A 13957-nucleotide genomic window follows, 5' to 3' on the forward strand; every position below is an offset into this window, starting at 1 on the left:
AGAGGAGCACAGGCCTTCCCTTCCCTCCCCTTCAGGGCATTCCCCATGCTAAAAACACCCCCAGACCCCCCCACACTCCCTCCAGGACCATGGAACACCCCTGAGCCGCTCAACCCCCACCTCCTATGGTCCTGCGCTGCTCCAAGGGTCCCCACACCATCCCCGAGGCCATGGACCCCCCATAAATCACTCCAGCGCCACCTCACCCACTCAGAGCCACCCACACCATGTCCCCAAGGGTGCCCACAGTGCCTGCCCTGGTCACAGGCCCTCCATAAACCCCTCAGCATCACTTTACCCAGTCAGAGCCACCCGCACCATGTCCCCAAGGACACCCACAGCCCCTGCCCTGGTCACAGACCCCCCCCTCAGGGCCATGTACCACACAGGGACCCCTCCAGCACCACCGACACCCCCACAATGCTGCTTATTGCCGGGTAGAGCTCGACCCTGAGGGCAGCACCTCATATTTTTCCATGGCGGGGGCACAGCCCGGCCTCCCACCCGGGACCGCGGGGCAGCGGCCCTGGGGGGGCGTGAGACACTTCCCCCCCGAGAGCGGCGGGGGTGCGGCCTCTTTAAGAGTGCTGAGGGGCGTGTCTGGGGGCGTGTCACGGCGGGGAGGCTCCGCCCCTCGCGCGCCGGCGCGGCGGCGCCTTCAAGGCCCGGCCCGTCCGACGTGGCAGCGCCTGCACCGAGCGCGGCCCGGCCCCGCCACCGCCCCGCCCGCCCCGAGCCAGCCCGGGCCCCGCCATGGGCCACAACGACATTATGAACACCGCCGAGGACTTCGCCGACCAGGTGCGTGCCCGCCCGCCTTTCCCCCCCGCGCCCGCCCGGCGGCCTTTGTGCGCCGGGGCCACGCTGAGGGGCCCGGCTGAGGCAGGCCGGGATGGCGGCGGGGTCGCTGCCGCCTCGGGGCCGCGCTGCGGCGGGGCGGTGGGTTTATGGAATTATAGAGCCATGGAGTGGTTTGGGCTGGGAGGGATCCTAAAGATCGTCTCGTTCAAGCCCTGCCATGGGCAGGGACACCTTCCGCTGGCCCAGCCTGCTCTAAGCACCGTCCAGCCTGGCCTTGGGCACTACCAGGGATCCAGGGGCAGCCACAGCTGCTCTGTGCCAGGGCCTCATAGAGAAGAATTCCTTCCCAAAGCCCAGCCTAAGTTTCCTCTCTATCAATTTGTAGCCGGTCTACTTTGCCTTCTCACTACCTGTTTCTGTTACCATCTTGCCTGTAAGTTTCCTGTAAGTTGTCTCCGAGGGCACCCCGGGCCCGGCTCCCACCGCCGCAAGCCCAGCGGCCGCCCCTGCCCTCGGGTGAGCGCCCGAGCCTCTCGGACAGCGAGTTCTCCTTGGGGACAGCGCTTCTCTCGGGAGAGATTAAATGGAAGGAGAGCAGGAGCCGAGCCGGCTGGTGAAGAGGGCACAGAGGGGTGTGGGGGACTGGTGTGAGCTGGCAGGGGTGGGAGAGTGACCGGGCTATCCAACCTGACAGGGTTAGATGGGATATTAGGGAGAAATTCCTCCCTGTGAGGTTGGGGAGGCCCTGCACAGGCTGCCCAGAGAAGCTGTGGCTGCCCCTGGATCCCTGGAAGAGTTCAAGGCCAGGCTGGACCAGGCTTGGAGCAACCTGGGCTGGTGGAAGGTGTCCCTGCCCATGGCCAGGGTTTGGAACAAAATGAGCTTTAGGGTCTTTCCAACCCAAACCATTCTGTGATTTCATGAAACCCTGATGTATTTCTGGAAGCCCAAACTGGAAAAGGTTGGTCAACACCGTGGTGCTGTGCTCAGGTTTGGGGCAAAAGGAAAGCAAACAAGCTGATGTTGTCTTGTAAACATTCTTACGTTTATTTCAGTGGAGACCCGAGTGATTTCTCTGTTAAATAGAAGTTTGTGATCTCTTACAATGTCTGACAACAGGATTATTTTGAGTGTAAGTAGTTGCTCTGCTGGGGATGGTGTTGCAAAGATCTTCACAGTCATGGTGATTCATCTAATCGACAATGAGAAGCAGCAAGTAATCATATTCAGCAAATTGGCTGGAAAATCTGATTCTGCCTGGTTCTACAACCACTGTGGTTTAGTGTGAGTTGTGTGGTGCACAATAACACGTCACAGCTCTGAGGGGGCTGTGCTGCCTCTGTCTTTCACTGATTTCACTGGGAAAACCTGTTCTGCACTTCCTCCCCACCCCCAGATGGAAGAAGGAAAACTTGATTTAGAGTTTTAGATTAAAGCTTTTTGTAGTGTGTGGAATACTCAGTTTAAGGGATATCTGGATTATCTTGGTCATTCTCTGTTTACCTTGTCCTCTTGCTCTTTTTAGAGAAGAAAGTAAACCATCACTGCAGTGTTCACCTTACTTGCCAAAATTTGCAGTGCTTAACCTGACCTTTTTATAACACCTCTCTATTTATTCCTGTGGGGTTATTTCTAGATGTCCTTAACACCCCTTTTTTCACTCTGCTGAAAGCTCTTTTGTCCAGCTTAAATGTAGTTTGCCTCCTCCTGAAGTGAGTTTTAAATGGCACAAATTCACTTGTGCTTGGCCACATCCTGTTTAAAGATGAGTCTTGCCTTAAGCTGCAGAATTTAGAGTTTTGCTCCTCTTACCAGCAGATTGCAAAAGAATTTTTATGGTGTTCTGAGTAATAACCCCTGTGATAATTCTGCCTGGTAGCACAATCAGAACCTTTCAGTGCTGTCTGTGCTGCTAAAGCTCAGTGTCACACCAATGTAGGAGTGACTTGCTAAACACTAACCTTTGGTATATATTGTGAAGTTAACACTTGGCATTACAGGAGCTGTTAGTTCATCTTGGATTAAAAAAAGTACTTGGAATGTTTGGACTGAAATTGTGTTGAAACTCCCCTGGTGGAGGCTGGACAATGGCTGTTCTGGGAGCTGTATGCATTCTCAGTGATGTTCTTGCTTTTTCCACTCTCTGTACTAGTGCTCAACACATAATGAGTCTTAATTTCTGTAGCATAAAACCCCTGTGGGAGAATGTTCGAGTTAATTCCATGGCTTAACAGGAAATCCTGAATGTCTCTTACAAAAGCAAGAATAATCTGTTCCTTAAATTCAAACAGTAAAGCTTAGCTTTTCTCAGATACTGTAATTTCCCTTGGAATTACCAAATTATGCCCTAGATGCCAAGATACTCAGCAGTAGTAAGTGGCTGTTAATCCAGAGGTGAACTGTGCACTGTCTCACAGGCTGCTAAGCTTGCCAGACAGCCAGTTGTCAGTGAAAGGGCTTGTCCTACTTCTCCCAAGGCTACATTCCCCTTTTCTCTCTCACCAGCACTTTTATCATTGAACTGGGGAGCTGAACTGGCAGGAGAAAAATTTGAGGATTTTTTTTTTCCCACTTGGTTCATTTATCTCCATGTTTAGGTCGAGTGAGGCAATACTGAGGGTAAGATTGCTGGTAATAGGCTGCTCTGAGCTGTTAGGAATTGCAGTGAGAGGACACTAACACCAGCCCAGTGTTACTAACTCAGTAATTTACATACTCAGAAATTAAGCCCATTTTTAGTGATTTTTATTAAAATATTACTTGGCAACCTCTTCAGTGGAGCATCCAAGTACTGAAAATAGCTGTATCTGGGGCCTGCAGAGAGTGTTTAGGATTGTCTCTCCTTTGTAATCCCTTCCTAAGAGGGAGCAGATCTCAGGCAACTTTCCTAGTGTCTGTAATAATCTGTAGGAATAAATCCTTAGGAATGTGGGTGCTTGGTATTTCTGCTGTTCAAAAAAAAAAAAGGGATTGGTGAACAAAAATGCAAGGAGACTCTTGAGTCATTGCACAGCAGGGAGAGGGCTGCAGGGAGAGCCAGACTGGGGGAGTTTATTTAATTTTCCAGGATAAATGCTGATCTATCTTGTCCAGATAATTCTGATATAGAATCACAGAACCATTTGGGTTGGAAGGGACCTTAAAGCCCATCTTGTTCTGCTCCTTGCCATGGGCAGAGACCTTCCACTCTCCTAGGTTGCTCCAAGCCCTGTCTAACCTGGCCTTGGGCACTGCCAGGGATGGAGCAGCCACAGCTTCTCTGGGCACCCTGTGCCAGGGCCTCCCTACCCTCACAGGGAGGAATTTCTCCCTAATTTCCAGCTTACATTTTAGTTTGAACCCATTATTTCTTGGCCTCAGTATCCTATTTTGCAGAAAATGGAAGGAAGAAGAAAACATTTTATTCTTAGTCTGAACTTTGACAGTTAGATTAAAAAAACTGAATTTGGAAATATTCTCTAGAACTTTGTCATGGCAGTGCACTGATTGTTTATCATTATAAGCCAAGTTGCCTGTTCTGGTTAGGCTGAGGAAAAATTTTCCCATGAAGAATGATAGTAAAATGCAATAAATTACTAAAAGTACCATTTTAAAGGTTTCATTAATAAATAGCCTTTTGGAAAAGGGAATTGGTATAAAGCACACTTCGGAAGGGAAAAGCATTGAGAAATCTTCCTGCAATTAAAAACCTAATTAATATTGCTGGCAATGCTCTAGTGGGTCAGAGCCCTCTTCCTGCCTTTGGAAATAAATGGGAAAGCCTGTTCCCAGTTTTTTACAGTACTTTCTAGGCACTGGGCTAATGATTGTGATGGGTTTTGCTGTCCCTGTCATTGTGGGGTGGGATCTCTTTGAGTGAATGTATCCAAGCTGGTAAAAGAAAGTGATTTTTTTTATTTTTTTTTTCTCTGTGGATTGAGCATCCTTTTCCAGGAATGATCAGTGGTGTCCCAGGCTGCTGGAGAAATTTGTTCTCCCAGAACAAAGCAATCCCTTAGAAGTGTTCAAGATATTTGGGATATGCCTTATCAGAAGCTCTAGACTAATAATGCTGTGCAGCTCAGGAGGGTTTCTGTATAGATGAGCAGGGTGCTGTTCCTCACCATAATCAGAGCTTTCCTGATCCATGAATACACAGGAAAGGGCTTTGTGCCTGGACAGAGCACACCTGCAAAAATTCCTAACTCATGGCCATTTATTGGACTTGAAATACCTGTAATTGTACCATGGTATATGGACTTTTATCAAAACAGAGTGGACTTTCAGCAAATTTGAAACTGTTGGAGGTTGGGTCCAAATGAATCACTTTATTGCCTCTCTTTTGGTCAGGCCTTTATGGGTTTGAAAATTTCAGTCCCCCTTTAGAAAAATGGGGGGTTGAGCAGAGCTTTGATTAAGGGATCCCTGGATCTTCTTGTACATCTTTGGTTGTTAAACTTAAAGGAGCATTTAAATCTATCTTTGCCTTTCTAATCCCATTAGAGGGGGAAGTGGCAACACAAAGCCCCTCTGGCATATGTCATTGACTTGGCTGCCAACACAGAACCAGCTGTTCTTCTTTAAAATAGTTTTATTTAGCATTTTCTTGTCTTTTCTCACGATGTTTCACCTCTTCCAAGGAGACAGGACATGTGGAGAGCAGTTGCTGCAAAGCCCAGAGCACAAAAAGCCCTGCAGTTTTTTAATATTGTGAGTTTAATGCTGCCACCTCCATCGGTGGATTTGGATTTGGATGTGTTTCAGGGTGTGTTTCTGGTCCCATTTCTTAGCTGCACATATCCAACTGCAGTTTTCCCATGTGTGCCACTCTATCTGTGTGAATCTTAAAGGAAGCGGGCTCAGGGTGCAGCTTTTGAGCCACACAGTGCTGGTGCTGTGCAGGGCCAGACCCAGGGTGACTGGTGCTATTCACTGAGTCCCACTGCTGGAGCTCTCATGTTTCTTGTCATTTATTCCATCTTTAGTTAAATTACTCGAGTGATTTACACCCAGATCCTCTAATTGTGAGATCACTGGATGCCTGTTACATTCTCTTCCTGTAGTTGTGGTGTAGTTGTTCTCTTCCTTTCTCTCTGGATCTCCTGGTTCCTTTGGCTTGGCTTTTTGTTCCCACAGGCTGTTTCTGAAGCTTATTTGAGCTTGCTGTGTGCAAGGGGTTCAATTTGAGTGCAGCTCCAGGAGCTGTGGGTGCCCAGGGCTGATGTGTGTGCTCTGAGGTTGCCTAGCACTGGAGCAGCCATGGGCTGCACTCTCTGACTTGTCTGGAGCCCATTGGATGTGTGCACTGGTGTTTAATGGCCAGTGTTAAATTCCCTCTGTGTGCCAAGAGAACAGGTAAATGTTAAATGTCTTCTTGGATCCTTCACCTGTGCTCTTCATGGTTCAAGGGCAGGGGAGAATGAGGTCAACTCCCACTTCAAAACAGCAACGATGAGGCCTGGAGGAAGATATTCTCTATTTGCTGCTTTTTTCAGCCTTTCTACAGCACTGTTTTTATCCTTTCCTTACAGATCCCCAGCACTTGTCTTCTTTCATTTCTTTCTAGACCAAAGTTGCTCATGTTCTGTATCTTACAAATGACTTCTGGTTTGTAAGAACTTTATTCTTAGTATTCCTCAGCAAGTTTCCTCGACCTCACAGTGAAACCCAGGAGGGAGGAAAGCTGTAAACCAAGATGTGTGTCCCATTCAGTGAGTGACAAAGATCAGAAATTCTCTTCTGACTCATTCATCCAACTGTTGACATGGCTTAAAAAAGCCTGAAGTGGCAGCCTTCAGGAGGCAGAGTACAGCTGCACTTAAAATGCACTTGATTAAGGTGAATTTTGACCCTTAGACTCTGGATTCAGGTGGTACAACAGTGCAGTTTGTACCAATATTAACTATTTAATTGACCATTAAGAATGTTTGCTGATTTTTTTTCTTGTGATAATCTGTAATTGCACAGTGAGCTAGGCTTGTCATTTGCATAGCTTTTAGTATTGACTGATTGCTGCTGGCAGGAATAAACTGTCAGAAGTGGCTTTTGTCTCCTTCCTGCTGGAAGTCTCAATTAAGTAATAACCAGTGCTGCCTAGAAAATGGGTTGACAATTAGACACCTCTCCTAAACCAGAGGCAGTAAGCTTTCCTGTGCACCCCAGAGCCCTATAGAGCACAACCCTCTAGACTCTGGCAAGTTTGTATTTATTCCTTTAATTGTTGTAATTGCAGAGCAAACTGATCCAGGAGCCTGCAAGATGAAGGGGGCCCAGATACATCTTCCATTCCCAAAAACTAAAGCTCAGCATCTGTTGCATGATGATATCATTTCCTTTTAACCACTGCACTGAACTGTGGCTATAAACCTCTGTTTCCTTTCACAGGAGCAGAGGATGCTCCTTTGAATGGAAATAAAAACCTGCCTAGAGGACAGAGGGTGCAGTTCCATGCAGTGGTTACATGGAGCTAAGATCTGCTGCTGCTCAAGTACATGTGCTTTGTTTGCACTGAGCTGTTGGAGGGAATGAGTTTGGCAAACAATTTAGTAATCTTTTTTAATATGTACAGAACTTCTATCAGCCTGGCTCCCTGAATCTGGGTTGTTGCAGGGTGGTGAGTGCTTGAGCACATGGGTGAGAGCAGGATTGCCCTTTCAGCTCCGGGCTGTCTGATAGCTGAGCTGTAACATGAAACCCTGAGATAGAGAAACTAAAACCAAGGTCAGCCTTCATTAGCGAGAACTCCATCAAAGCACAGTTCCTGTCACACAGAAATGTGCTGCTGGATTCTGCTTTTTTCCAAGTCCTGGTCCAGTGGAGAATAACAACAGGTTTTCCCTGCTGCTCCCAGTGGGTGAAGAAGCATTTCATTAAACCCAAGTCCCAGTTTCTCTCTGGATGTTGGTGACCCTGAGTGCATGAGAACTGCTGATCTCAGTGTGCAGAGAGCAGGGCTGTGTTATCCCTGCAGTGTCCCTTTCCCTGCCTTCCCTGCTAATGCCCTGTGTGTCCCTGCAGTTCCTGAGGGTGACCAAGCAGTACCTGCCCCACGTGGCCCGGCTGTGCCTGATCAGCACCTTCCTGGAGGATGGCATCCGCATGTGGTTCCAGTGGAGTGAACAGAGGGACTACATCGATGGCACGTGGAACTGTGGCTACTTCCTGGCCTCCATCTTTGTGATCCTAAACCTCTTTGGGCAGCTGAGTAAGTGGCTCTGGGGCTGTTCAGGTGCAGGCAGAGCACTCCAGCGTGGCTGCAGTCCTGTTAATCATGGCAGCGTGGGATGCCTCGCTGATTTCCTGATAGCTCCTGACAGCTCAGAAATGATAGTACTACATGGGCTGAATGAATTGAAAGGAACTCTGAATTGACCTGCTTCAGCCTTTCCTGGAAGCAGTCATAGAGATTTCCTTGTGACACACTGCCTCTGAGTCAGAGATGCCAAGAATCCATCAGGACAATCTGGTTTCAGTTCTGTACATGCATCCATGTAAGCCACACCCAGAGTTCTCTAAATTAAATGCTCCTGTTCTTTTAAAGAGGGCAATGTTGAGACTTTGTCAGCCTCCTCTTTTTATGGGCATTCCTCTCCAAGGCAAAGTCTTACCTTGAAGAGGGTACATTTAAGCCTGAGTGAGGTGCTTTTGTCAGAAATTTTTCCAAAGCCCAGGAATCAAGATAATCCCAGAAGGAGTGCACTGCTGTGTGTGTGCTGGGTGGGTTCAGGCTGTCAGAAATGGAGAGAGGAAAAATTCTTTTCTCTTTATATTATGTCCTTGATTTACTGTTCCTGATTGCCAATTTCTTATCTTGTGTCTTGATTTAGATTTTTTGCCCTCACTGTTTTTTGTAGCGTCACCTTAATTAATTGCAGTTGCCAGTCCTCATGTTAACGTGACAGAGGCTGTTGGTGCTTTCTGATGGAAGTTTTGAGAAAGGTTTTGTGTTTTATCCTTTTAAGGAAAAGGAATACAGCATGATGGGCCTAACAGTTATCTCACAAAAGAAAAAGGAAAATCCAAATTAGCACTCCTGCAGGAGCTTTTCCAAGTATAACTGTGTTCAATTTCCCCATCTCAGGTGGCTGTATCCTGGTGCTGAGTAGGAACTTTGTGCAATATGCCTGCTTTGGACTGTTTGGAATTATAGCATTACAGGTAGGAGGCTTAAATCTTCATCCCTTCTAAACTCTACCTTTCAAATCTCTCTTAGTCCCAGTACTCCCAACATGTTTAAATAGAACTTGCAACCCTGGAATTTTTCTCCACCCTGGCTTATTGCCAGTCCTTGATGGCATTGAACTATTTTGCTGCTTCTGTTCTCCTCATTTGCCCAATAGATGTAATTGCAATTACTCAGCTTGGAGACATTCATTCAATACTTGACCTTGACCAATTTAGCAGAAGTAACTGGCAATTCACCTGGATGTCAGTTAATGAGCCAAATGTGGAACTTGCAGTTGCTTTGGCCTTCAGCTGTGTTCCCATCACAAAGGATCCTATCTAGTAGCATTCTTCCCCTTCAAAACCAGGGAATTTTGGGGGCCCTAAAGCACAAATCAAATTCTGGCTTCCCTTCCCTTACATGGACTCATTACCACACTGATGTAATTACCTTGTTTCCCTCACTGTATTGTATTTATAATCAAATTCTGCTGTGGCTGATACCGACTTGAGATTGTAACAGAAATTCAGAACTTCAGTGTCATGTATATGGTCTTTTAACCTGTTTTATTCTTTGCCTAGACTATTGCATACAGCATTCTATGGGACCTGAAGTTCTTGATGAGGTATGCCTGCTTCTGGAAGTTGTTATGGAAACAGAATGAAAACTAACACTTGGGGGCAGAGGAAGTGACATTTGTACATAATATTTACTAGGAAGATTTTACAAGTGATGCATTTATATTAAAGAAGAAATTTAAGCTCCTGGAAAATCAGGAGAGTCTGTGTTAAACTGTAGGCAGCAGGCTCAGGAAGGGAAAGAATAATTCTAACCCACTAGGAACCAAGTGCTTCTGCTGCTAACCTGGCTGAGAGCTCAACCAGCTGTCTACACTTGATCACAGTTGCCTTTATTTCCTAAATGGCTAAAATAGCAACTCTGCTTCTACATTACTAAAGCCATTTTCTGAGAAAACTACAGCATGTGGTCACTGCAGTGGTTTCTGGGATTTTAAACCTCTTAACACCTTCCCTAAGGAGAAGACAAGAATATAAACCTGAGCTTTCCTGTCAGGCCCTGGGTGACGGCTGGCTGTTGCCTTTGCACCCCTCTGAGGGGAGGCCAGCACAAGAGCTACACTCTGGGCTTACTACAGCCCTGTCAATGTGTAACTTTTCAGCAGTGCTGCTGCTCTGTTTTCTCAAAGCAACCTCTGAACTACTTTGGCATATATGGCTAAACCTGAGCTACAGAATAACTTGAACATAACAAAATTTGTGTTGTAACAGCCCCTGAAGCAACTGTGCCTGGATGGTGGGTGCTGGACTTCCCTGGCAGGCTGTGTTCCCACAAATCCTGGGTGTGCTCAGTGCTGTTGGTGCTGGGAAGTCTAACACAGACCAACACATCCCACAGTGCAGAGCAAGTCACTCCTCACTCTCACACAGATCCTTACTGAAATTGTCAGATAAGACTTTACAGATATAGATCAGTGCAAGCTGTACTAAACTGCCTTTTTCTTTTTTTTCTTTTTTCCCCCATTTGTGTAGGAATCTTGCCCTTGGGGGAGGCTTGCTGCTGCTTCTGGCTGAGTCCCGCTCAGAGGGGAAGAGCATGTTTGCTGGTGTCCCCACCATGAGGGAGAGCTCCCCAAAGCAGTACATGCAGCTGGGGGGACGTGTGCTGCTCGTCCTCATGTTCATGACACTGCTGCACTTTGACCTGGACTTCTTTTCTGTAAGTATCTCAGCATTAAAGTATGAATTGAGCAACTAGAATGTAGCACCAGTGCCCAGGTGGGCTGCAGGATCTGCTCAATGCTTATTGAAATCTATAAGTGAAATTAATAGTTTAGAAAATGTTATTAGGTTATCTTGCCATGACAACTGAACTTATCCAAGCTCTGCTCTGGTGTATCTATTTAAAAACTCTGCTTTGGTGTGTCTATTTTATTTTGATGTTGGTGTATCTGTTTAAGAACTGTGTAAGTAAATGGCTTTTTTTCATGGCTTTTTTCCTTGCAGATTCTGCAGAACATTGTGGGCACAGCCCTGATTATCTTGGTGGCAATTGGCTTCAAGACTAAGCTGGCTGCCTTGACTCTGGTCATCTGGCTCTTTGGCATCAACATCTACTTCAATGCCTTCTGGACCGTCCCAGCCTACAAGCCCATGCACGACTTCCTCAAATACGATTTCTTCCAGACCATGTCTGTCATTGGAGGGCTCCTCCTCGTGGTTGCACTGGGTCCTGGTGGAGTCTCCATGGATGAGAAGAAAAAAGAGTGGTAACAGGAATAGCAACACTTCTTGGGACATACTGTACTAAGTCCAGAACTGATTCTCTATGGATTCAACAAAAACTGCCAGCATTTTACACGTACATGCCCCCTTCCTATAAAAGGCACAGATGTTTCGAATTTGATTTACTGTGGCACCAGTAATACAATAGATAAAATCCTATTTCTTCAAGGAATGTTGCCTAGGCTTATTCTAACTTCCTAGATTTGGAACTAACCCAAGGAACCTGCATTTTGCTGATGCTTCAGTGAATTGCAGTAGAACAGTTGCTGTCTGGAATGTCAGCAATGTCTTAAAATTTGCAGAAAGGTGAGCAGATACAGCTGGATCATTCAGTGTGGTGTTGGGTTGTAGCTATAACTAAAAAAGTGGATCCCCTTTCTTGCCCTTATCAAAACTGTCTTGTGCATAAGGAGTTCCATGGCTGGTTATAGCATTGCTTATCAAGGTGAAAAGCAGCATCAAAGAAAACCTAGAAAATCACTGTTATTTTGCTGCTCAGAGGCCTGTAATTCCCTTTTGTTCAGCAGGGAAGGGTCTTTCCTGCTCCTGAACAGAAGGCAAAAAGAAAACCCTGGAAGTAGTTGTATTCCTTTCTGGGTAAGAAAAGGGAGAGGGTTTTCTAACATGTCCCAGTTCTGCCCTTGAGGGGAACAAGGGGAAATCCTGTATTGTTAATCATGAATCCTGTATTGCTAATCAGATTTAAAGGAAGTGGAGGAGATAATCCTGAAGAGACAGAACGTTAGATTCTGTGAAAATTCTGTGCCAAAAGAGTTCTTTATTCTACGTTCTTTCCCCAAAAGTTGCCCCTCCTGAATTCCCAAGAAGGGAGCCAAGTTGTGCTGCAAGTTCCATAATAAAAGCTCCTTTCTGCTATTAACCAGCTTCCATCCATATATACCCCAAATTCATATTTGAATTGCAGGTTAATGGTGAAAATGTCTTGAGAATTACAGAAACTCCCCTTTTCTGTGCACTCAGTACTTGCCAGATGAGAGCAGTCAATCTCCTAATCTGTAGTCTTTGCTTCTTAGAGTCACTTCTGTCAGTCTCTTGGCTGCAAGAGTCCCAGCTGACTGAAGAGCTGGGCTGCTGAGCTCTCCAGGACAGTCCCTCCTCCTCTGCCACCTCAGAGCACCCTGAGCTGTGCAGGGTGGAAGTGTGGAAGTGGCCCCTGTTCCCAACTCTGCAGACGGTTATAGCTGAGCAATGTGAGTGAAGAGCCTGGGCAGTGGAGAAGCAGCCAGGGGTGGACCTTCCCTGGGAGGAGCTCAAGAGGGTGAGGAGAGGAAGGCCCTGTTTGGCTTCTCAGTGCCACGACCTCTGTGCCATGACCATGCTTAGTGCTGCTCAGGGGAGGCCTTGTGTCCTCTCTTAGTCAACTAGGTGTGAACCTGTTTCACTAGATTGTGGAGGAATTCTAGACAGCATGAGCCCTACCAACTTCCTGCCATTACACTGATTCCTTGCTCTGTTGCCTCTCCTGAGGAAGGTGCTCAGCTCTTTGTTCAAGGAGGAATTCAGCTGAACATCTCCAGTGGGAGCTGTTCCCCAAGGTCTCCTGATAAGGACACTCACCTGGACAGTTCAGTTAAACAGTTGCTTTTTAGGAGAGAAAACTGGGCTGAAAGAACTAATGAAGAATAAAAGAGCACTGTTGAAAGTTAACCCAGTGATTTTATCATCTTAAGGGGATAATAGCCTCTGTAAGGGCAAGATGTGCTGCTGCTGGAGGAAGCCAGTTGCTATCCCAGAATAGTTAGGGTTGGAAGGGACCTCTGGAGATCATCTAGTCCAACCCCCATGTCCAGATTGATGGGAGGGAAATTCAGCATTAAGGTCAGGTCACTGATGGCTTTCTTTTCCAGGAAGTTTTCACCTCAGTGTTCTGTGTTCCTGACTCTTCCTGGCTAAACAAACTGATCCTTTCAGTGCCAGATCTGCAGCACAGGAGGCTTTCACTGCTCCACTGCAGGTCTTACAACGGTTCTAGACTGATCAAGGCAGCCACTCAGATACCTGAACTGCTGTTGATGTTCTTAGTATTTATAAATGACAGAAACTACTCCTGCAAGTAGCCCCTTAACTTCCTTGTGTCCTGTCTAAGGAGCTGGATGACAGACTAGTCTGAAATATTGACCAGTTTCCTCTGCAAAAATCAAGTCCCCTTTCCAACAAAAGACCCTAGAAAAGGAACTGTTGCTGTCCCCTGCAGCAGGAATACCTCAGTATTTCAGGGGCACATTTAGGTGGAGGGCATTATCAAATACTTCTAGGCAGCACAATGTGCAGACTTATTAACTGTGAGTCCTGATGCAGAAGATTCTGGTTCCCTACATACACTGCTGTACTTGTGCATCTCCCAGAAATTCAGTGACCTTTCCCCGTGGCTGAGAAGCTCTCACAAGCAGGATGTCAGCTACCAATTGGCTCTGCAAAGTGTTCTGGAATTCATTCTGAATATATTTTTGCTTTCTATGTGGAAAAAAAAAAAAGAAGTATAAATTCTCATTTTATGCTGTATTTTGTACCTTAGTTGTGTTTGAAAATGTTTTGATTTTTGAAAACAATCAAAATAAAACAATGGCATCTTTGTATCCACTTGGGGTGTGTGGCTGGTGATGCTCCACCGCTGAGCTGCTGTGCTTTCCTGCCCAAGAAAAACCAGCTTTCTGTAAAAAACTGAGGTGTCTGGACTTGACTGCAGCAG

The 13957-nt window shown here is 46.5% G+C and overlaps 1 protein-coding gene across 2 annotated transcripts; it reads left to right on the plus strand.

Moving 5' to 3' along the window:
* Positions 1–662: 662 nt before the first annotated feature.
* On the plus strand, positions 663–13848 carry SURF4 (surfeit 4). Of its 2 annotated transcripts, XM_059865540.1 has the most exons (7): positions 690–801; positions 1857–1933; positions 7798–7984; positions 8861–8937; positions 9526–9569; positions 10495–10681; positions 10969–13848. In XM_059865540.1, exons 2-7 carry the CDS (start codon positions 1907–1909, stop codon positions 11233–11235), a joined length of 789 nt encoding a protein of 262 aa, XP_059721523.1. In that variant the 5' UTR covers positions 690–801; positions 1857–1906; the 3' UTR covers positions 11236–13848. The 2 variants fall into 2 exon arrangements, with proteins under 2 accessions (XP_059721522.1, XP_059721523.1); XM_059865539.1 differs by lacking the exon at positions 1857–1933 and having other exon boundaries at positions 663–801.
* The last annotated feature ends 109 nt before the right edge of the window (positions 13849–13957 follow it).

This window comes from Haemorhous mexicanus, chromosome 21 (assembly GCF_027477595.1).
Source record: "Haemorhous mexicanus isolate bHaeMex1 chromosome 21, bHaeMex1.pri, whole genome shotgun sequence".
NCBI classification, from domain to species: domain Eukaryota; kingdom Metazoa; phylum Chordata; class Aves; order Passeriformes; family Fringillidae; genus Haemorhous; species Haemorhous mexicanus.

Bases quoted from the DNA above. Each gene is read 5' to 3' on its own strand.
- SURF4 (XM_059865539.1), top strand. From the start codon at position 754: ATGGGCCACAACGACATTATGAACACCGCCGAGGACTTCGCCGACCAG. The intron at 9,570-10,494 runs GTATGCCTGCTT...CCATTTGTGTAG, and splicing joins GACCTGAAGTTCTTGATGAG to GAATCTTGCCCTTGGGGGAG. The intron at 10,682-10,968 runs GTAAGTATCTCA...TTTTCCTTGCAG, and splicing joins TTGACCTGGACTTCTTTTCT to ATTCTGCAGAACATTGTGGG.